We start from the raw sequence: 27,938 nt of genomic DNA on the forward strand, positions 1-27,938 counted from the left end.
AGCCTGGCATTGTTCTGCACTGACACCGCTCTGTGGGCAAGGCTAGAAGAGCAGGGGCCATCTCAGTGCAGAACTGAGATATGCTGAGGAAGCCAGGTGGGGTTCCAGAACTCAAACAAATGGCGCTGCTGCAAATGGGGAACACTGGCAGAGTTTTGTGGGTGGTGGGAATGGGTTAGCAAAAAGGGGGTGCAGCTCGGGGACTGCAGTGCTCATGTTGAGCAAGAAACTTCTGTTGGAGTTCAGCTTCTGTTCTTTCCAATGCTTTAGTGAGCACAACTACAAACTCACTCTTTGCAGCAAGGCCAGAGGGGGCTTTGTATGTGGGCAGATGTTATAAACCAGGCTGATCTGGGCTTAATCTGGGTTTGGGTGGGAAACTTCCCAGAAAAGAACACTCATTTTGTGCCACAAACAGCAGTTCCCTTACATTTCCTGCAGCAGCACTGATCCAGCTCTGTGCACACCTCACACCCCAATTTGTGACTGATTTTAATAGCAATTCTTTTCTTTTTCAAAAAGAAAAATCAGAGATCTAATATATTATGTTAATACACAGCTACAGCTGCAATTTAAACCCTGGTGAGTAGGGAAGGGAATGTTTTTGTCATGATCAGGGCTTGTGGGGCATAACTCAGGACTCTTCTTTTAGTTTTTAAACAAAGTGATACTTTTTTTCCTTTCCTTTAATGGCTGGGCAGCCCATTGGAAAGCCTGGCCACTGGGTTTGCACTCTGAGGACAGTTATTTATTATCATCAACTAACAGTAATAATTTAGTAGTAGTAGAAATAATTATATAGCAACATTTTATTTTATTTCTGCCATGCAACCCAAAGACCCTTTTCCCAAAGAGCTTATGGTCTAAAATTATAGTGGTAGCACAGTGAGGAAATACCTCATCAGCCCATGGGTGTGAGGGGGAAGAGGGGAGCCAGAGGGAAAGCTTTTAATGCATGTATTCTCTTGGTTAATAATCCTGACCCAAAGTCCACTGAATTCAATAGGAGTCTTTCCCTTGCTGTAAGTGACTTTGGATCAGGCCCCATGGACAGGAGATTGGCAGAGTGGCAAGAGGGAAGAATGGTTTGAGGAAAGACTTGAGCCTGATGCTGGCAGGTGGTAATGAGATGAGGTGGGTTGTGGGTAGTGTGACAAAGCTCTGTCCTTGTCTCCATGGGTCCCACATTTCCTGGTGGATTTCGCTAGCCTCAGAGGCTCACTGTGACCCTCCAAATAGCCCTTCCCTCTCTAGAGGCAGGCATCATAGCCTACTGAGCCATTTTCATCATGGGCCAGCGAGGGAGGTGAGGAGAAGCTATCCTCCCTTGCATAGTCTCGGTCTCACAGTCTCAGTGACTAATCAGGGGGGCAAAGGGGGAAGCCTGGGACCACCCTCTACTCCAGGCTCCAGCCCAGGGACCCTAATAGTATCAGCTATGGTAGCTGATCTTTTAGAAACAGGATATGTACAATTCCCTGGGCTACTTCCCTACAGCAGCCCCCACTTCCTCAAGCTTCATTTCACCCTTACCTCAGGGTCTCCTTCCTTGTGCCTAAGATGGTGTGTACTGCTCAGTCTCTCCAACAGCACAACTTCCTCCCACAGCTCCTGACATGCACACCTCCCTGACTAACTGGGAGGCTTTTAACTAGTTTCAGCCAGCCCCTGATTGGCTTCAGGTGTCCCAATCAACCTAGCTGTCTCCACTGCTTTCTGGAAGGATCTTAATTGGTCCCAGGTGTCTTGATTAACCTGCAGCAACTGCCATTTAGTTACCATGGTAACAGGGATTTCTTTAGCCTGGGGCTAACATAGCTGTTTCTCACTACTTTCTTATAGCCATCTGACCTTGCCCCATCACATATCCCCTTCTCTGCTCAACACCATAGAGTTGGGCAACTTGGGACGCCAGGCAGTGTGCTCATGACAGACCATCAGCGTTGCTGTGGTGGAATCCAGCCCTGTGCCGTATGCGGAACTGGAACAGTTGAAGGGATAAGAACCACCTCGTGACCCTTGCGTTCTTTTCCTTATTCCGCTGCATCCACTGGAGGGGTGCATGGTCCAATCACAAGAGTAAATCGCCGGCCTAAGAGGTAATAACGTAGTGTCTCCATGGCCCATTTGACAGCAAGGCATTCTCTCTCGACTACTGCGTATTTCTGTTCTCTTGGGAGCAGCTTTCTGCTTAGGTAGAGGATCAGGTGTTTCTCTTCTCCCACCATTTGCAACAGAACTGCCCCCAACCCCGCCTCGGAAGTGTCTGTTTGTAAAATAAATTCCTGGTTAAAGTCCAGGCTATGAGTTTGGGGTCATTACAAAGGGCCATCCGAAGTTCTGTGAAAGCCCCCTCTGCTGCGTCGGTCCACTTCACCATGTCTGGACTGCGGGCCTTTACCAGGTCTCTTAGGGGGACTTGCCCTAGTGGCAAAATGGGGAATAAAACATTGGTAATAGCCTACCACACCTAGGAATGCGTGGACCTGCTTCTTTCGGGTCGGCTGGAGCCAGGTTTGAATCGCCTCTAGCTTATTCATTTGGGGCTTCACTATGCCCCTTCCTACAATATATCCCAGGTACCTAGCCTCAGCTAGCCCTATGGTGCATTTAGTGGGATTAGCAGGGAGGTCAGCCAGTCTTAAGGTGCTCAGTACTGCCTCAACTTTCTCCCCAGTCTGGCATATGGATTATAACATCATCTAGGTACGCGGCAGCATAACTAGTATGGGGGCGCAGCAGTTTATCCATGAGGCGCTGGAATGTGGCTGGGGCCCCATGTAACCCGAAAAGGAGGACAGTGTACTGGAATAGTCTGTCCAGGGTGGAGAACACTGTCTTTTCTTTAGCTTCTTTGGTCAGGGGAATCTGCCAATACCCTTCTGTCAGATCCAGTGTAGACAAGAATCGGGCACTACCCAGTCGATCAACCAGTTTGTCAATGCATGGTATGGGGTATGCATTGAATTGGGATACTTCATTCAGTCAGCAAAAGTCATTATAGAATCTCATGGTACCATCAGGTTTAGGCACTAGAACGATTGGACTGGACCATTGACTATAAGATTCTTCAATAACCCCTAATTCTAACATTTTCTTTACTTCGGCCTGGATTTCTTCTCTTTTGGCTGCTGGGATTTGGTAGGGTCTCAATGTTACCTTGGCTCCAGGGATCGTGCGAATTGGATGATAGGTCTCAGTCGTCCACCCCGGTTTTGTAGAGAACACATCTCGGTTGCGATTAATCATGTTGGCTGCCTCGATCTTTTGGATCAGCGTCAAGTCGGGTGATGTCATAACTATAAAGGGAAGGGTAACAGCTGTCCTGTGTACAGTACTATAAAATCCCTCCTGGCCAGAGACTCCAAAATCCTTTTCCCTGTAAAGGGTTAAGAAGTTCAGGTAACCTGGCTGGCATCTGACCTAAAGGACCAATAAGGGGACAAGATACTTTCAAATCTTGGGGGGGAAGGCTGTTTGTGTTCTTTGTTGGAGAGTGTGTTCGTTCTCGGGACTGAGAGGGACCAGACATCAATCCAGGTTCTCCACATCTTTCTAAACAAGTCTCTCCTATTTCAAACTTGTAAGTAAATAGCCAGGCAAGGCGTGTTCGTTTTCCTTTGTTTTCTCAACTTGTAAATGTACCTTTTACTAGAGTGTTTATCTTTGTTTGCTGTATTTTGAACCTGAGACTAGAGGGGAGTCCTCTGAGCTCTTTAAGTTTGATTACCCTGTAAGGTTAATTTCCATACTGATTTTACAAAGATGATGTTTACCTTTTTTTCTTTAATTAAAAGCTTTCTTTTTAGAACCTGATTGATTTTTCCTTGTTTTAAGATCCAAGGGGTTTGGATCTTGATTCACCAGGAGTTGGTGGGAGAAAGGAGGGGGAATGGTTAATTTCTCCTTGTTTTAAAATCCAAGGGGTTTGGATCTGTATTCACCAGGGAATTGGTGAAGGTTTTTTCAAGGTTTCCCAGGAATGGAATCCATTGAAATGGTGGCAGCAGAACCAGAGCTAAGCTGGTAGTTAAGCTTAGAAGTTTTCATGCAGGCCCCTACATTTGTACCCTAAAGTTCAAAGTGAGGATCCAGCCTTGACAGGTGATATCCTCCCTTGCTTGTGTAAGTTATCCTCCTGGGGAAGGGTCTCCTGTGTGACTAAGCATGCCTCTCGATCGTGCCAAGGTTTTAGAAGATTGATGCAGTAAATTTGCTCTGGTTTCCTGCGGCCCGGCTGCCACACCTTATAGTTCACCTCTCCCACAGCTTCGATCACTTCGTAGGGTCCCTGCCACTGGGCCAACAGTTTACTTTCTGCTGTGGGCACCAGGACCATCACTTGATCCCCTGGTTGGAACCCTTGAAGCTTTGTTTAGTGGTTATAATGGGTTCGTTGGGTCTCCTGTGCTTTCTCCAAGTGTTCCTGTACAATGGGCGTAACTCGGGCTATCCGATCCCTCATCTGCAGTACATGCTCGACTATGTTCGATTTGGCTCCTCTTCTCAGGTTTCTCTAGCTATATCCAATATACCCCAGGGGTGGCGCCCTTATAGTAGGTTGAACCTGGAGAGAAACCCATGGAGGCATGCGGGACCTCCCAGATGGTGAACATGAGGTACAGCAATAGGATATTTCAATCTTTCCCATCCCAGCTCACCACTTTCCTGATCATGGCTTTGAGGATCCTACTGAACCTTTCCACAAAGCTATCTGTTTGCGGGTGGTATACAGAGATCCGTAGGGCTTGGATGTGGAGCAATGAACAGAGATCTTTCATTAACTTGGACACGAAAGGTGTCCCTTGATCCGTCAATATCTCCTTGGGTAGCCCAACCCACGCAAAGATCTGTACTAGCTCCTTCGCTATTGTCTTGGAAGACCTGTTGGATAGGAGGACAGCTTCCGGGTATCTGGTTGCATAGTCCAGTACAACAAGCACATGTTGGTTGCCCCGAGCTGTTTTCGCTAGGGGCCCTACCAGATCCATGGCTATGCATTCAAATGGTACCTCTATTATTGGAAGAGGTATCAAAGGGGCCTGCAAGTGCAGGCGAGGGCTATGTAGCTGACACTCCGGACAAGAAGTGCAGTATCGCCGGACATCTTCGTGTACTCCTGGCCAGAAGAACCTCCTCAGGATCCATGCCTGGGTTTTCTCCACCCCTCAGTGTCCTCCAAATAGGTGACTGTGGGCAAGGCTCAATAGGGCTTTTTGATGTTTTCGTGGCACCAGAAGTTGCTGTATCTCTTGCTCCTGCATTTGCACCAACCAGTACAGGAGATCTTTCTTCACTAAAAAGTAAGGTCCTGGACCCCAGACCTTCCCATCCACAGGTATCCCGTCTATCGTGGCCACCTCTTTCCTGGCGTTATCATATCTGGGGTCCTCCACCTGCTCCCGCCCAAAAGTCTCTTTCCCAGGACTAACCTGCCTGAGCTCCCAGGGGCCCACTTCTGCTTTTTTCAATGGCTCACCACCATCACGGCTGGGGCCTGCCTCCAGCTCACCTTCTGCGGTGGTAGTTTCTCTGTTGGCTGCTCGTGTCCATCTGCCTACTAGGGCAGTCTTCTGGCCCTGGGTCAGGATCTGGGTTCCCAAGGCTTTTGCAGCCTTCCTCACTTTTTTGGTCTTCCAGGTCCTTCAGGGGGCTGAGAACAGATCCTGAGAAATCTCAGCGAACATCGGGGGTTGACATTCCCCCGACGATGAGTCGCTGCCCTCAGGGTCCCCACCTCCCTTCAGCCTCTCCGGGGGAATAAATTATCAAACCCTGGATAGTCCCTCCCAATAACTACAGGATATGGGAGTTTAGGAACTACGCCCACTGTCACCTCAATGGGGTTCCTCTGAGCTTTTATTTCCACCAGGATGGTGGGGTAATGGCTCACGGCCCCCTGCACACACGTCACTGCTACGTGTTTGGCTTGTAGCAGCTGGCTACTTTTTATCAGCATACCCAATACAAGAGTGATAGCACTCCCAGAGTCCACAAGCACTGTAGTCTCTGCTCCGTTTATCTTCACCGGCCTGGTGTAGTTATGCGGGGCTAATGCGACGCATGCAAGGTGGATAAGGGAGCACAGGACCTCCCAATCCCCCCCAAGTTACATTGCATAGGCTCCTCGGTGCTGGGACACTGTGCTGCTATGTGTCCCCATTCCCCACATGCATAACATCTATAATTGCTTCTAATCACTCCCCTATCATGGGAGTTAGGGGCGTTTGTCCCAGGGTTCTCCTACTCAGGCCAATCCCTTCCTTCTGGGGTCCCTGCTGGTTTTTGCCCCCCCCCTCCCTCCACCTAGGACTCCCTTCCAGGGTTGGGTTCAGGTGCTTGCTCTGAAAAGGGCTTTCCTTGGGTAGTCGGGGTCAATTCCCTAGCTGTCATCCATCTTTCTACCAGCATGATCATCTCATCATAGGTGAATGGATCATTCTGGCCTACCCATTTGCAGAGATCTGGTGGCAGTCCACGCATGAAATGGTCCATAACTAGGGTCTCCAGAATCTTGTCTGGGCTGCACGCCTCGGGCTGTAACCACTTCCGCATGAGGTCAAATAGCTGGGACCTCGGGGGTTTGTTCTCCTGGTATTTCCACTCATGGAACCTCTGGGCCCATACTGCTGCCATCACCCCTGACCGTGATGGTATTTCTGCCTTTAGCCGGAGATAGTCAATGGCGTCTGTGGTAGGCAGGTCAAAGTAGGTCCTCTGGGCCTCTCCGCACAAAAAAGGGGCAAGAATGCTGGACCACTGCTCCCGGGGCCACGCCTCACACTGAGCAGTCCTCTCAAATGAGAGGAGATATGCCTCTACAGCATCTTCTGATGTCATCTTTGGCAGACAGCCAGTGGCCCTCAGGGTTCGCATCCCGTTGGACCCCCGGCCTGGGTGGTGAGGATCTTCAGCTGGTCCACTACCTCTTGCAAGAGGGCACAATCTTGGGTTGCCTGGCCCATTAATAATTGATTGGTTTCCTGCTGTAGCCGCATAGACTCCTGTTGTACCATTGCCTGAGCCCGGGTGGCCTCCTGCAAGGCTGCCATGGCTTGTACCAGAGCTCTTACCACCTCCTCCATTGTGGTAAAAGCAAACAAACAAACCAAAACAAAAAAAAATCCAAATCCCCAGTGCACTTTTTTTTTTTTAAAACCTCTTTCTTCCACCACACTGAACAATGATCCCACCTCTGACACCAGTTGTGACAAAGCTCTGTCCTTGTTTCCATGGCTCCCACATTTCCTGGCAGATTTTGCTAGCCTCAGAGGTTCACTGTGACCCTCCACATAGCCCTTCTCTCTCTAGAGGCGGGCATCACAGCCTACTGAGCCATTTTCATCATAAGCCAGCAAGGGAGGTGAGGAGAAGCTAACCTCCCTTGCACAGTCTCTGTTGTCTCTCAGTCTCAGTGATTAATCAGGGGGCAAAGGGGGAAGCCTGGGCCCACCCTCTACTCCAGGCTCCAGCCCAGGGACCCTAATAGTATCAGCTATGGTAGCTGACCTTTTAGAAACAGGACATATACAATTCCCTGGGCTACTTCCCTACAGCAGCCCTCACTTCCTCAAGCTTCATTTCACCCTTACCTCAGAGTCTCCTTCCTTGTCTCTAATATGGTGTGTACTGCTCAGTCTCTCCAACAGCACAACTTCCTCCCACAGCTCCTGACATGCACACCTCCCTGACTAACTGGGAGGCTTTTAACTAGTTTCAGCCAGCCCCTGATTGGCTTCAGGTGTCCCAATGAACGTAGCTGTCTTCACTGCTTTCTGGAAGGCTCTTAATTGGCCCCAGGTGTCTTAATTAAATTAATTAATTAATGGAGATATCCTATCTCCTAGAACTGGAAGGGACCTCGAAAGGTCATCGAGTACAGCCCCCTGCCTTCACTAGCAGGACCAAGTACTGATTTTGCCCCAGATCCCTAAGTGGCCCCCTCAAGGATTGAACTCACAATCCTGGGTTTAGCAGGCCAATTCTCAAACCACTGAGCTATCCCTCCTGTGTTGATTAACCTGGACTAACTGCCATTTGGTTACCATGGTAACAGGGATTTCTTTAACCTGGGGCTAACATACCTGTTTCTCACTACTTTCCTATAGCCATCTGACCTTGCCCCATCAGAGTAGCTAGGCTTCCAGAAAAGGGACTGTAGTGGGGTGGACACTCGCTCCAGCCTTGAAGGGCTTGAAATTAGCCCAGAAAGAGGGCTGCAGAGGTAAAAGCTGGGCTGACTGGGGAAGCGGCCGCAGCTGGGCCACACTCCAATCAGGCCACAGCTGGCCTGTATAAGAGGCTGGGAGCCAGGAACTCAGCACTCTTTCTCTCTCTGAATGCAGAGAGAGAAGGGCCTGGGTGTAGGGAGATTATCCAGGTATCTGGAGTGGAGCAGGGCTGGGGAAAGGCCAATGGAGCTGGGGACTCCAGCCTAGGAAAGCCCTAGGCTGCAGGCCTGGAAAGGCAGGGGGCAGTCCATGGGTAGGCAGAGGCAGGAGGTCTGAACCCCTTTGCCTGTGATAAGTGGCTTACACTGCAGTCTGCCCCAGTGAATGGGGGCTAGATGGAGACTGGGCAGTAACCAAGACTGAGGCGAAGTGGGGATAGTGGGTGGGGGCCCCTCTGGGAGGGGGAGACCCAGAGCTGTGGGGGTACTGCCAGGGGGTAGTACCCAGTTAAAGGGGCACCAGGGTCCTGGGAGTGATATGGGGGCCAGAAGTGGTAGCAGGACACCGGCCTGCAGAGGGTGCTCCAAGGCTGGGAGAGCTAATTCCTGAGACAACCAGCAGGAGGTGCCGCAGGGGTGCGTCCACAGTGCTACAGGGACTGCCAGTGGGGTAGGAGGAAAGGAGCAGCACACAAAGCCCCAATGGGAGACGCAGGGAAATAACAGGTGTTACAATAGTTGATAAAGTTATCCCAGTTTGCTGAGCATCATGCCTTCCATTCTGTTCTATTCAGATTCTTATACCACCCTCATCACTGCAATAGCTGAGCACTTCCAGGAGCCCATTAAGCAGCCTAACTCCTTTCTCTCCTGCTGTCATTGTGTGTGCCATGAAGTGGTTTGTGTTGATATGGTTTTGGTTTTGCATTTTAAAATGTCCATGCTGCTCTCTATTCGTATTAGACAGCAGGTCAGAGTGCACCTGGCACTTGCAACAAAACGGGGAGGGGAGGTTTGGGGATGGCTCTTAGTTCCTGGGGGAGCTCATTGCATAGGCTTGGACTGGCCCCCAGGAAAACTCTGACTCTTGCACAGATGAGCTTTATGTTCCAATATGCCTGAGGACAGAGGTGTCGGTTTATAATACGGACTCTCCTACCAGATTATTAACTCCACTGACATCTCTCTAGGTGCGTATCTCGCCTTCATCTCCATAGTATCCAAGCATCACATAATCATAATGCATGTCAACCTTCACAATACCCTTTTTATAGGTGGGGAACTAATAGAGTAAGTGGCTGCTCCAAAGCCCATTGAAGACAATGGATCAGGCCCTAAGGGTATGTCTATGCTGCATCTGAGGGCTAGTCTACACTAGAATTGCTACAGTGGCACAGCTGTCGTGCTGCTAGTGCAGACGCTCTATGCCGATGGGAGAGAGCTCTCCCATTGGCAAAATAAATCCACCTGTGCAAAAGGCAGTAACTATGACAGTGGGAGAAGCTTTGTCCTGCTGACATAGCACTGTCCACACCAGTGCTTAGATCAGAATAATTTACATTGCTCAGGGGGATTGCTTTGTCAAACCCCTGAGCATCATCAGTTATACCGACATAAGCACTAGTGTTACAAGCCCTCTGAGTGAGCGTCCTAGCCTGACGCCATAGACGTTTGCTGGTGGAGATTGGGCTGGCACATTAAAAACAGCTGCAGAGATGTTTCGGTTCAGGCTGGAGCTCAGGCTCTCAAGCCTACCTCAACCCCTAAGCACTTGTATCTGTGGGAGCAAGGTTGTAGTGTGGACACTGACATAGTTATGTCAACATAAGCTGCCTTACGTCAACCTAACTCTGTAGTGTCTTAATGTAATGTTGCATTGTTCCTTTTTAGCACATGTGCGTATAATTGAATTATCTTAATGTACAGCAATACAATTGTTTCAGTATAATCCTGAGTCAACAAGCCCCATAGCTGGATTTCAAATGGTGATGTTAAATTATAAATTAACTTAACAACTTAGCATGAGTACACTATCCTGCCCAATTAGAGACGGTGTCCTTAGTAAACTCAATGGGGCAAATTAAGCCCAGATATAATGTCATTGGGTTCAATGGGATGAATTTGAGCCAGTATGTTAGAGTAAAATGAGTCCTCTCTAATCGTAGAACAACTTATTATTTTTAAACCTTTATGGGTGGCTACCTAGGGCCAACCCAGGTTGCCTTACTCAAGTAAGGGTTTCCATTGAAGTCAAGTGGGTAAAGTGAACAGAATACAAGATTATAAACTCATTAGTTTATTCTCTAATGACCAAATCCTGATCTCAGTTAAGTTTAATTAGGATCTGATCCTAAACGTTTCCTTGCTGTTCCTTGTGAGTCTGTTCAGTGACTTCTGAAACGCTGAAGGTTGCTCTGTCAATTAGAGCCCTCAGCAAGTTGGCCATTTTTATGCTTTTAGGCCTGGATCCTCAAAAGTATTTAGACACCTAAAGTCCCATTGATTCCAGTGGGAGTCAGGGACCTAAATGCCTGTGAGGATCTGGGCCTCAGTCTCATGCAATAAACTACTGGCCAAAGCAGCTAGTGCTGCACAGAGGAGTTGGTGTTGAGATCTACATTTAGATGAACAGTTACTTCAAGTTTGGATACAAGGCTGGATCCGGGCTGGGCTGGAATCTGATGGCACTGAAATTCAGCAGCTGTTCTTGTGAGATTTCAGCAGCAGCTAAAGATGAGTCCCTTGCAAATGTGAGCCCAGCCCAGAACGCAACTGCCAGGGGGGCTTCAGGCCCATAGGGGTCAAAGTTAAATTCTGTAGCTCTCAAAAAATGCCAGTGTTTGGGTTCACATATTGGCTTCTGGACCACCCCTCAGCACAATAAACCCTCCTCCTAAAAGTGTGCTCATGGGAGAGTGTGACAAGCCCTTTTACAACTCCATGCTCACACAACCCAAGAAAGGTCACCCCGAATCCCAGCGGAGGTAACATCCAAGTGTTTCATAGCGTCTTTCCCTTTCCATGAAGGGAACAACCTGATCCAAAAAGCCTGACAGGGCCTGTTAATCATGTGCGTCTTCGTCCTCTTTCTCAGCTATTGGCAGAAGACTGGCCATTTGGCGTCCAGGTGTGCAAGCTGGTTCCATTCATTCAGAAGGCATCTGTGGGCATCACCGTCCTCAGCCTCTGTGCACTCAGCATAGACAGGTAATGAACCTGTTGTCACCACCATGTTCTGCAACCAGGTCAATTTAATCACAGCGCAGCCCTTTGCTGTCCTCGAGGCAGCCGATTGAAGAGTGGACTCACTGCTGGTGTGCTCCCTCGTGTCTGGGGATGGCATGGCTGGCTCTCCTCTAGCTCCCCCTGCAGAAAGCTGCTCTGGCCCTGCCATGGTTGGCCAGCCAGGTCACATTTAGTGCCCCTTCCCCCCCACCCCCGCTTGGGGGTAAACGAAGAATCCAATAAACTAAACTCAAATCAACAAACGCTTCGCCCTGACCTGGGCTCTGCAGGGCTGTCCTCGGGCTCTCGGGCAGAGCGACACCTCCTAGTGCTTTCTCCCTGGCTCCAAACTCAATTGTCCTTCTCCCCCTTGTGGCAGGGGGTTCCTGCCCCACTGGTCCTGGAGGGCAGGGGAACTCAGGCCTGCCCTCTGCTCCAGGTTCCAGGCCAGGCACCCTGTGGTGAGCAGCTGAGCTCTGCTCTCTCAGACTCCACCCTGCCTCCCTGGACTTCTTCCTACCTTGGCCCTTCCTACAGCCCCTCCCTGGGCTGCCTGTGCACCTGCCTCTCTCTAGGCCCCTCCTCCGCTCTCCAGCATGCAGAGACGGACTGCAGGGCTGTTCACCCCACTCCCTACAGACCTGGCTTCCCCCTGGATGCCCACCACCCAGCTCTGCCCGCAGCTGGGCTTCACCTCCCACCCTGCTGATGCAACCAGGGACGCTATTTGCTCTCGGTTTCCAGTTAACTCTTTCATTACTGGGGGGGGGGCATACCCCCTTACATAGCCACAGTGCAGCCCACTGGTCCCACGTGGTCCCTGCTTCCCCTTGAGCCAAATTCAGAGAAGATGCTTAACATGCTGTGAGACTCACTCAGACCTTCTGACGCCCACTAATGCCCAATGCAGTGGGGTAACTGATATGCAGGGGAGATGGAAGATGCTCTAAGTCTAAGGCAGGGTTGGGGCTTCTCAGCCCTCCAGCCAGTTGCTTTTCTTGCAACTTTGCTCCCTGGACCCTTCCGTGTGTGAGCATGACAGCGCATGGCCTGCACTTGCCACCTTACAGCACACTATGGTCCTGTGTGTGTTCTGCCTCAGCTTCCCCCCAGTGCCCTGTGACCTACCCAGCTGTAATAGCAGCCTTGCCCTCCAGGCAACTGAGCCCAAAGCACCTGCTGCAAAATAAAGCTCAAAAGGTACAAGACAACAAACTCTTTCACCAGCCAGGCTGCACCTCCAGGCCCTGCTCCTGTAAGTAATGACCAGGCATGCACAGTGACTCTGCACCTCTCAGACACATAGTTCAGATTCAGCCACTGTCTTCTTGGCTCAGTCCTTCCTGCCAGCAACCCATTCTTGCCAGCCAGGCCCCAGCTGAACATCTGGAAGGAGCTGTCTGTCTGCTTTCTTTCTAGGCCCCAACTGGATTTCCCCCTCTTTCAGACCAAACCCAGCACCAGTCCAGAGGGGATGGCTTCCTGAGACCAAGGCTTGCCTTAGCTCTTTCCAGCAGGGGATGGGGCTCCACCCTGTCACAGTGAGTTGCAGTGTGTGAAATGAAGGCAGTAACATCCTGTTGTGTCCGGCAGGTACAGGGCGGTGGCCTCCTGGAGCCGGATCCAAGGCATAGGGATCCCCATGTGGAAGGCAGTCGAGGTGATGCTAATCTGGGCTGTGGCTATCATCCTGGCTGTCCCTGAAGCCATTGCCTTCGACATGGTGGAGCTGAACTATCGTGAGCAGATGCTCTGGGTCTGCATGCTGTCCTCCGAACAGAACTCCAGATTCACCCTGGTGCGTACTCCACCCCTATTTTAGTAAGGAGGAGGCACTCCCCTTCTGGTGCTCACTCCCAGCATGCAGATGGGAATGGATGGTGCACAGCCCCTCAGCGCCAGTGAGGCGATAACAGTACTGGGCAAAGCTCCAAAGGGAGTGGGCTCACATGTGTATCCAAGCTGCAAATTGCAGGGTGGAGGTTGGATATGGAGCTTTGGTTCAGCCCATTGTGGAGCCAGAAGCCAGGTGGGATCTCGATCTAGAACCACATTTTTCTGAAGTCGATGGTGCTCAGATCAAGGGTTGGATTCAGATCCTTCTCTAGCCCCAGACTTCCAGTCTGGAAGCCTATGTAGAAATCAGGTTGTCTTTTGAGGTTCCTTGTACTCATAGAATCATAGAATATCAGGGTTGGAAGAGACCTCAGGAGGTCATCTAGTCCAACCCCCTGCTCAAAGCAGGACCAACACCAACTAAATCATTCCAGCCAGGGCTTTGTCAAGCTGGGCCTTAGGATGGAGATTCCACCACCTCCCTAGGTAACCCATTCCAGTGCTTCACCACCCTCCTAGTGAAATAGTGTTTCCTAATATCCAACCTAGATCTCCCCCGCTGCAACTTGAGACCATGGCTTCTTGTTCTGTCATCTGCCACAACTGAGAACAGCCATGCTCCATCCTCTTTGGAACCCCCCTTCAAGTAGTTGAAGGCTGCTATCAAATCCCCCCTCACTCTTCTCTTCTGCAGACTAAATAACCCCAGTTCCCTCAGCCTCTCCTCGTTAAGTCATGTGCCCCAGCCCCCTAATCATTTTCATTGCCCTCTGCTGGACTCTCTCCAATTTATCCACATCCCTTCTGTAGTGGGGGGGCCAAAACTGGACGCAATACTCCAAGTGTGGCCTCACCCGTGCCGAATAGAGGGGAATAATCACTTCCCTCGATCTGCTGGCAATGCTCCTACTAATACAGCCCAATATGCCATTAGCCTTCTTGGCAACAAGGGCACACTGACTCATATCCAGCTTCTCGTCCACTGTAATCCCCAGGTCCTTTTCTGCAGAACTGCTGCTTAGCCAGTCGGTCCCCAGCCCGTAGCAGTGCATGGGATTCTTCCTTCTGAAGTGCAGGACTCTGCACTTGTCCTTGTTGAACCGCATCAGATTTCTTTTGGCCCAATCCTCCAATTTTTCTAGGTCACTCTGGACCCTATCCCTACCCTCCAGCGTATCTACCTCTGCCCCCAGCTTAGTGTCATCCGTGAACTTGCTGAGAGTGCAATTCATCCCATCAGCCAGTGAAACAGTGATTTCTCCTGCGTTTGAAATGCTATAAGAGCAACATCCCTAATGATTTGGGAATCCTTTTGCTTCTGGATGAAACCAGATGAGTGGAGAGCGCAGACGAGCGTAAACATCTTAAGGCAAACTAAAAGAGAAGGGAACTGGACTGGACTATGCCCCATGCATTCAGTATAGGGCCTGTGACCCTCACCAGGACTCAGAGCTGGGCAAAATTCAGTGACACTGAAACATTTTGCAAATTTGTGAGGATTTCACCAAATTGTTTCTGTCAAAAAACCCACAGACAAACCTTCAAATAAAACCCTAATCAAAACATTTTGTTTGGTTATTTTCAAAATGTTTTGATTTTCTCTTCATAATTACTTCATTTCAAAATGTCCTTCAATTTTATTTTTAAAAAATTAAATGTTAAGAAAACCTCAAAATCAAATAGAAATATTTTGTTCCCCCCAAAATGCATTGTTTTGGCCATTTCAGAATGGTCAATGCACCAAAAACTTTTGCACTGCTTTATCATGACTAACATTATGGATGTTTACCTGCAGAGACAAGAAGTAAGAATCTAGCAAGAGATGTTAAGAGTAACAAGAAGGGTTTCTTCAGGTATGTTAGCAACAAGAAGAAAATCGAGGAAAGTGTGGGCCCCTTACTGAATGAGGGAGGCAACCTAGTGACCGAGGATGTGGAAAAAGCTAATGTACTCAATGATTTTTTTGCCTCTGTCTTCACGAACAAGGTCAGCTCCCAGATTGCTGCACTGGGCAGTACAGCATGGGGAGAAGGTGACCAACCCTCTGTGGAGAAAGAAGTGGTTCGGGACTATTTAGAAAAACTGGACATGCACAAGTCCATGGGGCTGGATGCGCTGCATCCGAGGGTGCTAAAGGAGTTGGCGGGTGAGATTGCAGAGCCATTAGCCATTATTTTTGAAAACTCATGGCAATCGGGGGAGGTCCCAGATGACTGGAAAAAGGCTAATGTAGTGCCCATCTTTAAAAAAGGGAAGAAGGAGGATCCAGGAAACTACAGGCCAGTCAGCCTCACCTCAGTCCCTGGAAAAATCATGGAGCCGGTCCTCAAGGAATCAATTATGAAACATTTAGAGGAGAGGAAAGTGATCAGGAACAGTCAGCATGGATTCACGAAGGGGAAGTCGTGCCTGACTAACCTAATTGCCTTCTATGATGAGATAACTGGCTCTGTGGATGAGGGGAAAGCAGTGGATGTGTTATTCCTTGACTTTAGCAAAGCTTTTGATACGGTCTCCCACAGTATTCTTGCCGCCAAGTTAAAGAAGTATGGGCTGGATGAATGGACTGTAAGGTGGATAGAAAGCTGGCTAGCTCGTCGGGCTCAACGGGTAGTGATCAATGGCTCCATGTCTAGTTGGCAGCCGGTTTCAAGCGGAGTGCCCCAAGGGTCGGTCCTGGGGCCGGTTTTGTTTAATATCTTTATTAATGATCTGGAGGATGGTGTGGACTGCACTCGCAACAAGTTTGCAGATGACACTAAACTAGGAGGCGTGGTAGATACACTAGAGGGTAGGGATCGGATACAGAGGGACCTAGACAAATTAGAGGATTGGGCCAAAAAAAACCTGATGAGGTTCAACAAGGACAAGTGCAGAGTCCTGCACCTAGGACGGAAGAATCCCATGCACTGCTACAGACTAGGGACCGAATGGCTAGGTAGCAGTTCTGCAGAAAAGGACCTAGGGGTCACAGTGGATGAGAAGCTGGATATGAGTCAACAGTGTGCTCTTGTTGCCAAGAAGGCTAATGGCATTTTGGGCTCTATAAGTAGGGGCATTGCCAGCAGATCAAGGAATGTGATCGTTCACCTTTATTCGACATTGGTGAGGCCTCATCTGGAATACTGTGTCCAGTTTTGGGCCCCACACTACAAGAAGGATGTGGAGAAATTGGAAAGAGTCCAACTGAGGGCAACAAAAATGATTAGGGGTCTGGAGCACATGACTTATGAGGAGAGGCTGAGGGAACTGGGATTGTTTAGTCTCCAGAAGAGAAGAATGAGGGGGGATTTGATAGCAGCCTTCAACTACCTGAAGGGGGGTTCCAAAGAGGATGGAGCTCGGCTGTTCTCAGTGGTGGCAGATGACAGAACAAGGAGCAATGGTCTCAAGTTGCAGTGGGGGAGGTCCAGGTTGGATATTAGGAAAAACTATTTCACTAGGAGGGTGGTGAAACACTGGAATGCGTTACCTAGGGAGGTGGTGGAGTCTCCTTAAAAACCTCCAAGGAAGGCCCGGCTTGACAAAGCCCTGGCTGGGATGATTTAGTTGGGAATTGGCCCTGCTTTGAGCAGGGGGTTGGACTAGATGACCTCTTGAGGTCCCTTCCAACCCTGATATTCTATGATTCTATGATTCTAAGTGTAGAACTGAGCTGACCCTCCATTTACTTTTTACTACGGCTTTACAGAGCTGATATCATAGTATCTGGGGATAGAAAAAATCCCCAATGAAGCATCAAAATGTATCGCCTTCCAGGACAGGATAGAGCTCTGCATGATATTTTGAGTTGTGATTGCTTCCTGACTCTGGGTGCTGTATATGATCTGCAGGAATAAGAAAGAGGTGCTATTGGAAGGCATATTAAACAGATATAAGCCATTCTCTAACTATTTTGGATTAGGAGACCTAATGTAAACATAATCTGACATCTGCCTAATGCAAGGATTCTTGCACCTTCCCCTGAAGCATCTGCCAGGGGACCTTGTAAAAGCCAGGACACTGGGTTAGATGGAGCCTGGTTCTCCCCCTGGCAAGTTATTCCTGTTTCCTATTCATGTCCTTTCTGTTTTGTGTGTAGTTCTACAGGGATGTGAAGGACTGGTGGCTTTTTGGCTTCTATTTCTGCCTGCCTCTGGCATGCACCGGTGTCTTCTATACCCTCATGTCCTGCGAGATGCTGAGCAAGAGGAACGGCATGAGAATTGCCTTCAATGACCACATGAAGCGGGTGAGGGGATCCAGCCTTCTGCCAGGCACCCCACAGAGAGAGGATAGAGCTGCAGCACAAGAGACCATATATTGGCCCTAGTCCACAGTGGGTGTGAAGTCCATGGAGAAGGACAAGTCAGTGGAGTTATGAAAATTGACACCAGTGGAGGCCTGGGGCCTCTAGCTCTGTACAGCTCATCTCTCAGTTTCATAGAGTTTAAGGCCAGAAAGTTCATCAGCTCATCTAGTCTGGCCTCCTGTGTATGACAGGCCACCACATTGCATCCAGATATCCCTATGCTAAGCCCATAGACTTTAGTTAGACTAAAGAATTTCCTCAGGTGACTAAACTGTTGTGCACCATGGGCAGGGAACAGGAGGGACCAAGGTGCCATCAGTGCCCAAGACCCCATGTGATGGCAGGGCATTGACTAGGTGAGACATGCCCAGATGATCCCAGCAGGCAAACCATGCCCCATGTTGCAAAGGAAGATGAACTCCTCCCTTCAGGGTCCCTGCCAGTCTGAGCTGGGGGAAATGCCCCTCTTCTGCCCAGTGGTGAGTGTTGCCAGAGCATCTGGTACAACTCCAAGCACTAGCATTAAGGCTGAAAAACAGTTTGACTTTTAATGCATTATGCTTAATTATATTCCAGTAGTGGGTAAAGGCCAATGGCAATCAGGGTCCCTTTGTGCTAGGCGTGGCACATACCCCCAAGTGCCAGTCCCTGCCCTGAAAAGTTTACAGTCTAAATAAACAAACCAGGCAAGGGGAGCAGAAAGGGTGGATTATTATCTCCATTGGACAGAAGAGGCAGCGAGCCCAGAGCTTCACATGGGGTTTAATGCACCTAACGCTCATTGAGGAGCTGGGCCTTAGTCCTTTGGTCTAAGATGTCTTGATCTCCACGTCCTTATGCCAGAGTTGCTCCCCTGTTCTCTGTTACATTCCAGGGCCACCCAGCCAATAGCTACAAATACCAGTACAAGAGCAATCATGCGGTGTTAGGTTAGGTCTCCAGCCCAGTCTGGCCCAATCTGACTGTTTTGGGGAAGCCAAGGCCTCCCTGTGTATTTATTATACCTGGGTTATAAATAATCCTGTTTGCCTGTTGTTTAAAGAAATGTTGTACAGGCAGTCCTCGGACTTACGACACAATTGGTTCCTGAAAATTGTGTCATAAGTCGAAATGTAACTGGAACTGCAATACACTTCATTGCGGGACCAAGCGTCGTAAAATCGAAACCAATTGCCACAAGTCAAATCGGGGTCAATTCAGAAACGTCATGAGTGCTGTTCATCGTAAGTCGAACATGGTAAAGTTGAGGTCTGCCTGTATTACCGCAGCAGCTGCACATTGCCAGTGGAGATGTCACTACGTTTGTGGGCAGAAGGGCTGGCTCTGGTAGCCTCACTGTGTGTTCACATCTTCTAATAGCTGCCCAATGAGGCAGCACAGCAGTCTCACTGCACTAGGAGAGGCTGGTGCTTAGCCTCCTGGCTTGCTTCTGATGTAAACTCCTCTGTCTTTGGCTATGCGTAGGTGAGTAAGGGAGACCTCATGCCTCAGCAGTGAAGGCTCTTGTAGGCCTCACCTCCCCTGCTGGTTCAAGCTCACTGCAGGCCTGATCCAAAGCCCACTGAAGTCAATGGGAGTCTTTCCACTGAATTCAGCATGCTTGGGTCAGGTCCTTTGAGTGTTCACTAATGCAAACATTGCCGACTCTGGCTGAACATAGAGTCCCTAGTCCCCACCAATACTGTATTGCTTGTACTGTGCCACCTGACCCCTCACAGCCCCTCTGATAATGCAGTCATGTAAATTTCAGTGCTGCTGGAGGCATGTAAGGATTTAAGGGGGTCTCCAGCCCTTATCAGTGCTGTGCAATGATCATTCTGAGTGAGCACTAAATGCTGCTGGATGTGCCTACGGATTTAAAGGTCCTCTACAAGAGTTGTGCTAGTGGTGCTCTGCTCCCCTCCTCGGTCAGGCTCACACTGAGTGTGCACTCACCCACACTTCTTCACTTGTGCGTCTTAGCGCCGGGAGGTTGCCAAGACAGTGTTCTGCCTGGTGGTGATCTTCGCTCTCTGCTGGCTGCCTCTCCACCTGAGTAGGATCCTGAAGAAGACCATCTATGACCAGACCGACCCCAACAGATGTGAATTGCTGAGGTGAGGACAATGAGAAAAAGACCCCCACTTCTGTACTGTGCTTCAGTCTTGTGATCACAGTGATATTAATACTGGACTCTGAATCCAGGCTGCTGCTGACTGTGTAATTGTCTCTGGAACTTCAGTCACTGGTTTGTTTTGTTTTTATTTGCTCAATTTCAAGGTGAGGTATCCTTTTAATAGCCACAGAAAGGTGTGGGGTGCAGATATTCCAGTGAGGTCCCAGTATGGCTATGGTAGGTGGGCAGGGGCCTGCTGTTATCAAAGAGCAGTGCACATGTTTTGAGCTTACGGAAAGTAGGATGATCGAGTTAATCAGATGTTATGCTTCCACGCATGAGCTGGTCACTGCAGGGGTCAGGAAACAAATATTTCCCTCATGTCAGAGCATTGCACAATTGGCTAGGTGTGGTAGGGGATTGTTTTGCTTTCCTTTGAAGTTCCAGTCACTGCTTCTTTACAGAAGCAGGACAGTGGGCTAGACAAACCACTCCAAGTACACCATCATTCTCTCTCCTCTCCACCCCCAGTTTCCTCCTGGTGATGGACTACTTTGGTATCAACATGGCCTCCCTGAATTCCTGCATCAATCCCATAGCTCTCTACTTCGTCAGCCGGAAATTCAAGAACTGCTTTCAGGTGAGAGACAAACGCAGCTTGCTCAGACTTGCTGCATGTGCCATGTGCCTGCTGTGGAGGCTCCTGAAGATCTCTCAGCTAGCAGGAGCATGAAGCAGGGTGTGGGTTGAGCTTTGAGGGGTGTTTATCATTGTATTACAGAAGAACCTAGAGGTCCCAGGCAAGACTGGGACCCCATTTTGCTGGGCATGGTACATACACATAGTGAGAGACAGGACCTGCCCTGCAGAGAGTTTACAGTTGAAAAAAAGAAACAGAAAGAGAAACTGAGGCACAGAGCAGGGAAGTGACTTGGCCAATGGCACCAACTGGCAGAGTCAGGAATAGAATCTAGGTCTCCTGACTCCCACTCATGTGCACTGTGTAGTAGTCCTTAGAGGATGAATTCCCATTTGAGGAGGGACCAAAACCAAACGAATTCTCCCTAGCACCTCCCTAGTGACCTATTTTTATGATGGCTCAAAGGGTCTCCATTTTGGTTACTGATGGTCTCACTCCCATCATATGCTGCTCTCAGCAGGGCTGTGAAGTGGAGCAGAGGGGTTCGATCTGGAGCCAGCAACAACTGATGCTCCCTGCAACACGAGCAGCAGCAGCACACCATGCACTTGCCGGAAGCATTGAAATGTGACCTAAAGCACATGGGGAAACAGTCAAGTTTTACTTCTGGGGGAATTCTGTGCACAATATTTTAAAAGTCTGCAAATTTTATTTGTCAAAGTAATGCAATATAATCATGTCAGTTTCAATTATTTTGGTAATTTTTTTAAACTACAATACAATGGATGGAGAATGGGAGTGGAGGGTGCATTAGAGGAAATCCCCAAACTTCCTAGTCTAATAGTAATGTACCTAGGTTTGACTCTTTATTTCTAGCTATTAGTCAACAAATCTATGCAGCCATATGCTCAGTGTTGCATTGTAGGCAACTGAAGAGCAAGGGAGAGCTGGGGAATCAAACTCACAATTTATATTGGCTATTGACCATCTCCAAAAAGGTCAGCACCAAACAGGTAATGGAGCACATTTGGATAGGAATTTTTTTCAGTCCAAAAATGTAGACCAATTCTAACCACTCAAGCACCATAAGCATTTGTAAGGCCATACTGTCCTTTACACCACTCTGGCAATATAAAGGAGCCTTAAAACTTTTACCTGTTTTATATTCCTGGGGGAATTCACAAAAACAATGGGAACAATTCACTAAGCAGGCAGGCTGCTACATTCTGCTCTGCCCCATGCCTACCTCCTCAGAAACACCCCAAAGCCCTGCCTCTCCATACCGGACATGCCGCAATAGCGAGCAAGAGGGACAGAGTGTCTCTCTCTCATGCACATCTGCACAGCCCCTCACCCCACCTCAACCCAGTGGTGATTTCTCTACCAGCTGCTCTGGACGGCCAAACCAACCTGCCTGCACTGCAGGGGAGGGACCGCATGACCGCTCTTGTGGGCTTCCCTTTGCTTCCCCGTCAGAAGTCATTTTTCTGCAGGGAAGCAAAGAAATCTGCGGGGGACATGAATTCTGTGCATGTGCAGTGATGCAGAATTCCCCCCAGGAGTAAAGTTTAAACTTGGTCTTCCCCTGGCCCAGCAGTCAAAGCAAATGGCTCCCAGACAATGCATGGGCTGAGATCCTGTCACACAAAAGGTGCTGTGGTCTTCAGTGCTTACGGTGCCTGCAAGAGCTCTGCTTTATGTTGTACTTTGTTCAAAATGGCTGTACATAACAACAAGAGCATCACAATGCCCCGACCAGACTCTGTCTGTGAAGCTCAGCCTTTAAGGGCATGGCCCCTAAGACCACAGGGTCACCAAACAATTTCAAAGTATGATAAATTGAAGTCTGTTTCCAGATAATATATGTATATATTCTCCCAGGCCAAGACCCTGCCAATCACTTACCCACAAGACCACCCTTCCTTTCCACAGTAATAGGGGATATTTCACCATAGTCCCAGCTCCTAACCTCTTTCTGTGTATCTCTTTCCAGTCCTGTCTGTGCTGCTGGTGCCAGAGACCAGCCTTGAGCAGCGCACCAACGGATGATAAGGGGTCTGTTGGGAAGTGGAAAGCCAACGGGCAGGAATTGGGGCTGGACCGAAGCAGCTCCCACCTGAGTAATAAGTACAGCTCTGCCTAAAGAACCATAAATCAATTGGAGAGCTCACCGCAAGAGCTGAAAGGAGCCATCCATCCCACTCACAGTCATTTCCTGGCTGGCTCTGAGTCACTTGCTTTCCTTTCACAGATCCATTGGAAAAAGCAGCAGCACTTCACTTACCATTGAACTAGTCACTGCCGGGGGCCTTGGAACCTCACTTCTCATCTGTTCCTTTATAATCATCTTTTTTGTTTTCCTCAAAGGACCTTTTGGGTTTTAAATCCTGCTGGAGAAGCTGAGTAACCCAGTGCTATCTGTCTCCAGACCACCAGATTGGAGGGGGAGGGTGCTGTGAGTGATGTCACGTTTAAACTGACAAGGGACATCACTGGTGGAGGTCAATTCTGATCCTACAAGCTGATACATTAAGAAGCTAAGGCGAAACCAAAGCAGCTGCATCACAGGCCCATAGCCTTCCCCTCTTTGCTGCTGGGACACAATCACTGGGGGTGAAATTCACCCTGGACAGCCAGCCAGCAGAAGTCCGAGGCTCCATTTAAGCCCTGTTTAAGCCCAGAGGGTGCCTAGGAATTGCGCTGCCCTCTGCCCAGGGGTGAATTTCACCCTGCATGTCTATAGTGTAACAACACAGTGGTGTATATAGAATAGAGCTGCTTAGGGGATGTTATATTCTTAGTAGAAATGGGGTTAAGAAAATGTTCCTTTTTTGAAATTGTAGCATACAAAGAAATGGGCTGCTGTAGCTTCTCCCTTCTCCTTTCCAGCAGTTCCTTCACAGTGAGAGCTGTCTGGTCATGTTGGTGTTTGTAAAGGCAAGCACAGGAATGGCAGCCTTGGCTAGAGTCAACATAGCCTAAAACTAGGCACTGTTGGCTGTCATCCACCACTCAACTCTGCCAACTTGTCCTTAATTGCTATCTGCAGCACCCCATGTTGCTCCGGTCCCGGTCCTCTTCTGAACAGGAAAGATCAGCTCTGCTGGGGTTGTGCTATGAACAGATGCCAGCAAGCTCACTGCACATGTCACCTAAGTTAGGAGATGAATTAGAAGTGAAAGGGAACCCTTGATCACTACTGGGTCTGAGCAATGCTGGCTCTGCGTACCTAGCTACAGGAACACTGTACCGCATAAATTCATAGAGTCTAAGGCCAGAGAGGCCTGCTAGATCATCTGTCTAATCTCCTATATATCACAGGCCAGAAAATGTCATCCAGTTCCTCCTGGCTTGCCCCCATTGATTTGTGCTTGGCTTAAGCCTGTCTACCTGAAAGACCAGTCTTGATCTGAAGGCTTCAAGAGATAGGAAAGCCACCACTTCTCTTGGTAGTCCATTCGTGTGATTCACTAAGCTCAGGGACACAGTTCAGAGACCTCTAAGGAAACCCCAGGTGTTGCAAGAAGTGGTGCTGGAGACTCCTTAGGACGTACTGGTCCCTCTCTTGCAATACTGAAACAATGCTCCAGCATGGTGCTGCTGGCACTGCCGTTTGGCAGACTAGCCGTAAACCCACAATTCTGCCCACTCGTGGTGGTCTATAGGCCCATCGCTCTCCGTGCTAGCATCAGAGCTGGGAGCCCTCATGCACTGGGGCCAGATTCCAGCATAGGGCTTACGAGAGCTGCTCAGAATATGGTGAAGAGCCTTCACTGACATAGTCGACCAGTTCAAACAGGCTTTCCCCCTAGAGCTTCCACAAAGGAACAATCTGGCATTTATTCCAATGATGTCATGAAAATTTTTATGGGGAATTTTCATGAGGGAAGGGGTCAGGTTTTCTCCTTTCTTTCCTTTTTTTTTTTTTGCCCCTTCGTCCCCTTTTCCATTCTGCCACAAAAAAAGGGGTGGGAAGAGTAGGGAAAAAAATGAAAATAAAAATCCTAGTTTTATTTCACTTTTGGTATTTTGCTTTACACACACACTGACATGCTTTGCAAACATTTCCATTTTGAAAAAAGCCCAATTCGCAATGAGAAAAAATTGTTTGAAAATTGAGCCACTCTAGTAATTACAGTCTGCCCAGCTAAATGCCCAGGATACTTGATTGGGCTGTTCTTGCCTTTACCTCCTAAGAGTTACACAGTGCTGCTGTTACTGTGTTCTCTCCCCCCACCACCACAGAGGTGGCTGCAGTTTCATTGGTGGCTGAAGTGCTCCAGGCTGGAGGGCACTTTCTCAACAGCAAGTATTTTTAAATCATTGTGATTTCTGTCAGGGTTCTGGTATTTCCATGTGCTTTCAGGTGACCTGAGTGAGCGTGTGTGTATATACTTTATATAAACTGCAGTCTCTGTGTTCCTGTTCAGCATGTGATCTGACATCAGCACCCCAATACCACCCTGCATTAACCCCAAACATGGTCACCATCCCCACACTCTGGAATCAGAGCACTTAGTGGCAGAGAGACTGAGAGGATCTTAAAACCAGAGACAGCTGACTGATTAAATTGATCTCTCCACCCCATTGGGTTACCAAGTGAGTCAATCAGCTAAGTCGCCCTAAACTTTGGCATACGGAGCAGCCTAGAATTTCTAACGGGCCAGAAAAAGGGGCAGCTGGGGTTGGAGAGGGCAGCTGCTGCTTGTGGGGGGAGAGATCCATTGGAGGAGGGAGTCCTGGAGATTTGCTCCTGTGGGAGAGGAAAGGCTGCAAGCCAGTTTGACAAGTCTGGTGGTCATTTTCAGGTGACTTTGAGGCAAGGCAGGTGACATTGCAGGAAAAACTGCTGTCAACCCAAATGGTAAAATCAACACAGCAAACAAACTGAAACCAACCCAGAAAGAACAGCAGACCCTCACCAGCATGTCAATTCCCATGGGGCTAGCACTCCCCAGGCAGCTTGGCTAGCTTCCGTCCTGATACCCTCTGCTCTTCAGGGCTTTCTGGCCATTGCTCTTCATGTTCTTGAGCTTTCACTGGCTCCTTTGCTGGTTTTCAGGCAGTTCATTTCACCATGATCCTGCGATGCCTGGATCTGAGGGCTGCGCTCAAGAACTAGAGCTGGCAGCGGCCGTCTCTCTGGCGGACAGGTCAGGGGAACAGGTGGCAGGAGCAGAGAAGATGCCTCATTTAGGAATGGCAGCATTTCAGAATGCAGAAGGAGAGGCAAAGGGGGCATTAACTCACTTCATCAAGACAGTAACTAGGGCTATTTCTCTTGGTTCAAGAGAGACTTTGGACCATGGCAGAGGCCCAAATCCTCAGAGATATTTAGGCATCTAATTACCATTGATTTGAATGATAGTTAAGTGCCTAAATATCTCTCAGGATCTGGGCCAAAGTGCTTTGTACTTCAAGGGACAGGCATGGGAAGAGGGTCCAATTCCCCTAATGCTTGGAGCACCACTTGCTGGATGAGCTGCAGAGCGACAGATCGTGCAGGTCCCCAGCACTCAGCTGAACACTGTGCCACAGTGGCACAAGCAGGGGTTTGCAGACGGGAAAGAAGGACACTCATTAGTTTATAGCTGTAATTTTGTCCCTTGTTAGTATCTTCCCTGTGGAAAAATGTTGCCAGTACCAATGCAAAAGAGCTGGCCCTTATCATGCCATCACATAAAGGAAGCACCCAGGGATTCCTCACTAACCCAGACCATGGAAAGGGGCCTCAGGTCCTCCTAATGTTCAGTAGGCTGACAAGGAATTTGGGCCTGTGACTCATTTTATTCCACCTTTGGGGACCCCCTTGCTGCCTTGTGCTATATTGACATATGGGGGGGGGCAAATGCACTACTCCCATTAATTTCAATGGGAAATGTACCTCTAAATCCCCAAGGGCTGCTTTGAAGCTCTCAGCCATAAGCATTGAGTGGTGGCAGTAAATACACAACATCCTATACTTTCAACAGCCACAAGCTACTCATTGGCACTGGAAGGAGAGCTCAGGGCACTTTGCAGTGCTCGGACCAGACAGACGTCAATTACAGGCACCCTGGGGGACTGCAGATCACTGTATTGATCAGCCAGACATAGAAGAGCTACAAATCCCTTGCCTTTTCATCCTAAAGGAGCAGTTTTATTCATTTCCACATTAACCATTGCATGCAAATCAATGTTTAGTTTTATAAATGTTTCAAATCTTTCAAAACAGCCTCAGATCCACGTTATAAATATTGCAACAAATAGGCTGCTGTGAATTTATTCCAGCTCTAGATTCTGGTGGTTCCAGCCATGTTCTTGTTTAATGAGGACCTCAGTATCCTTCAGCATAGCTGGTCCCTTGCAGCTCACTGGAGCACCCTCTGTAATTCTCTTGTCAAAAGCAACAGATCTCAAAGTTTATTTGGCCAACAGGAAACTGTATATACTTTTTTTGTACCCTTTTGTATGATAGATGCATTTAAATGTAATTTCCCCAGCCTTAAAATATCATCGTTGGACTAAGACCAACCCCAGAAAATTTTTGCCTGAAAGGAAAAAAATCTCTGAAAGTTATGGGCACCTGAAAACAGGGAGTTACAATGGAAGCTATTCTTCAGTCTTAAGTTTAGCTTTCACTACCAGCAAAAATGATAATACAATGACATAGCCACCCATGGAACAAGATCATATCTACATGATGCATCCAGCTTTGAGAGGCAGATAGTATAATTAAGCATGTATGTAGCCATTCCTCTCTTCTCGTTGTGGGGGGAAAAAAGAGGACAAGGAGGGCTTCAGAGCCAAATTTAGGGCTCATGCAGCAGTTGTTATGTCCTGACACCCTGAGATATCAGAGAAAGTCACCCGTCAGCTACCAGAAGCCAGATGGGTTTCAGATCATGTAAACTACAAGGAGGTTTATTCTCTGTCAGTTGTCCTCAGCTGAGCAATCATGGGATAAGCCAGTGTGTGTGAATCAGCTCTTGTTTGCGGACCCATCCCTCCCGGGTAATTGCCTTCCTGCTAACTAGGATGCTTATTTTTAACAATCCCCTTTCATTCGGGTTAGCAAATCTGGTGCTCACGAGTGCAGAGAAACTGATGGCACCATCTAGAGGCAGGCTGGCCCTGTGCAAACACCCCTCCTCTACACATAGCTCTGTCAAAGACTCACCAGGCTGAGCCCCACAAACTCAGTCCAGCTGTGGCTCAACTTCCCCTTTGAAACCAGGCCTCTACTAGAGAAAGGCTTTGCAGCCTGCCAATGAAAAGTGCTATAGAAAAGCAAGCTATCAACAGCATCCCTTGCACCCTCCCAAGCCAAGCGCTTGACAGCTCCTTGTAACACAGTGAAATAGACAAGATGGGCCTGCTGCGGTGGAGAGAGAGGAGAGAATCTTATCATGAAACCCAGGGTTTAGTGGGTTTCTTGACCTAACGTCTGTGAAAGCAAACACACTGTTAACTTGTCACAGGGCTCCAATCCGTCAATTTGTCTTGGAAAGAGCAATATATGGCAAATCATGACATGTTATGCCCTGTCTTTCTTCTCTGTATGTTAATAAAACATTTTCATGTTTGATAGGGAAGACCCTGGCTGTCCCTTATCATTGGGCAGTAGGGTTACCATACGTCCGGATTTTCCCGGACATGTCCGGCTTTTGGGGGCTCAAATCCCCGTCCGGGGGGAAATCCC

At 48.8% G+C, this 27,938-nt stretch overlaps 1 protein-coding gene across 3 annotated transcripts in view; it reads left to right on the plus strand.

Moving 5' to 3' along the window:
* Positions 1-27,826, plus strand: part of LOC128843751 (endothelin receptor type B-like) — a 37,775-nt gene extending 9,949 nt beyond the window's left edge. The window contains exons 3-8 of one of the 3 annotated variants that reach the window (XM_054040848.1): positions 11,265-11,377; positions 12,989-13,193; positions 17,313-17,462; positions 19,485-19,618; positions 20,149-20,257; positions 22,251-27,826. In XM_054040848.1, coding sequence (XP_053896823.1) covers positions 11,265-11,377; positions 12,989-13,193; positions 17,313-17,462; positions 19,485-19,618; positions 20,149-20,257; positions 22,251-22,400 — 861 coding nt within the window. In that variant the 3' untranslated portion in view covers positions 22,401-27,826. The other 2 variants (XM_054040849.1, XM_054040850.1) reach the window with 2 other exon arrangements.
* The last annotated feature ends 112 nt before the right edge of the window (positions 27,827-27,938 follow it).

This window comes from Malaclemys terrapin, chromosome 9 (assembly GCF_027887155.1).
Source record: "Malaclemys terrapin pileata isolate rMalTer1 chromosome 9, rMalTer1.hap1, whole genome shotgun sequence".
Lineage (NCBI taxonomy): Eukaryota > Metazoa > Chordata > Testudines > Emydidae > Malaclemys > Malaclemys terrapin.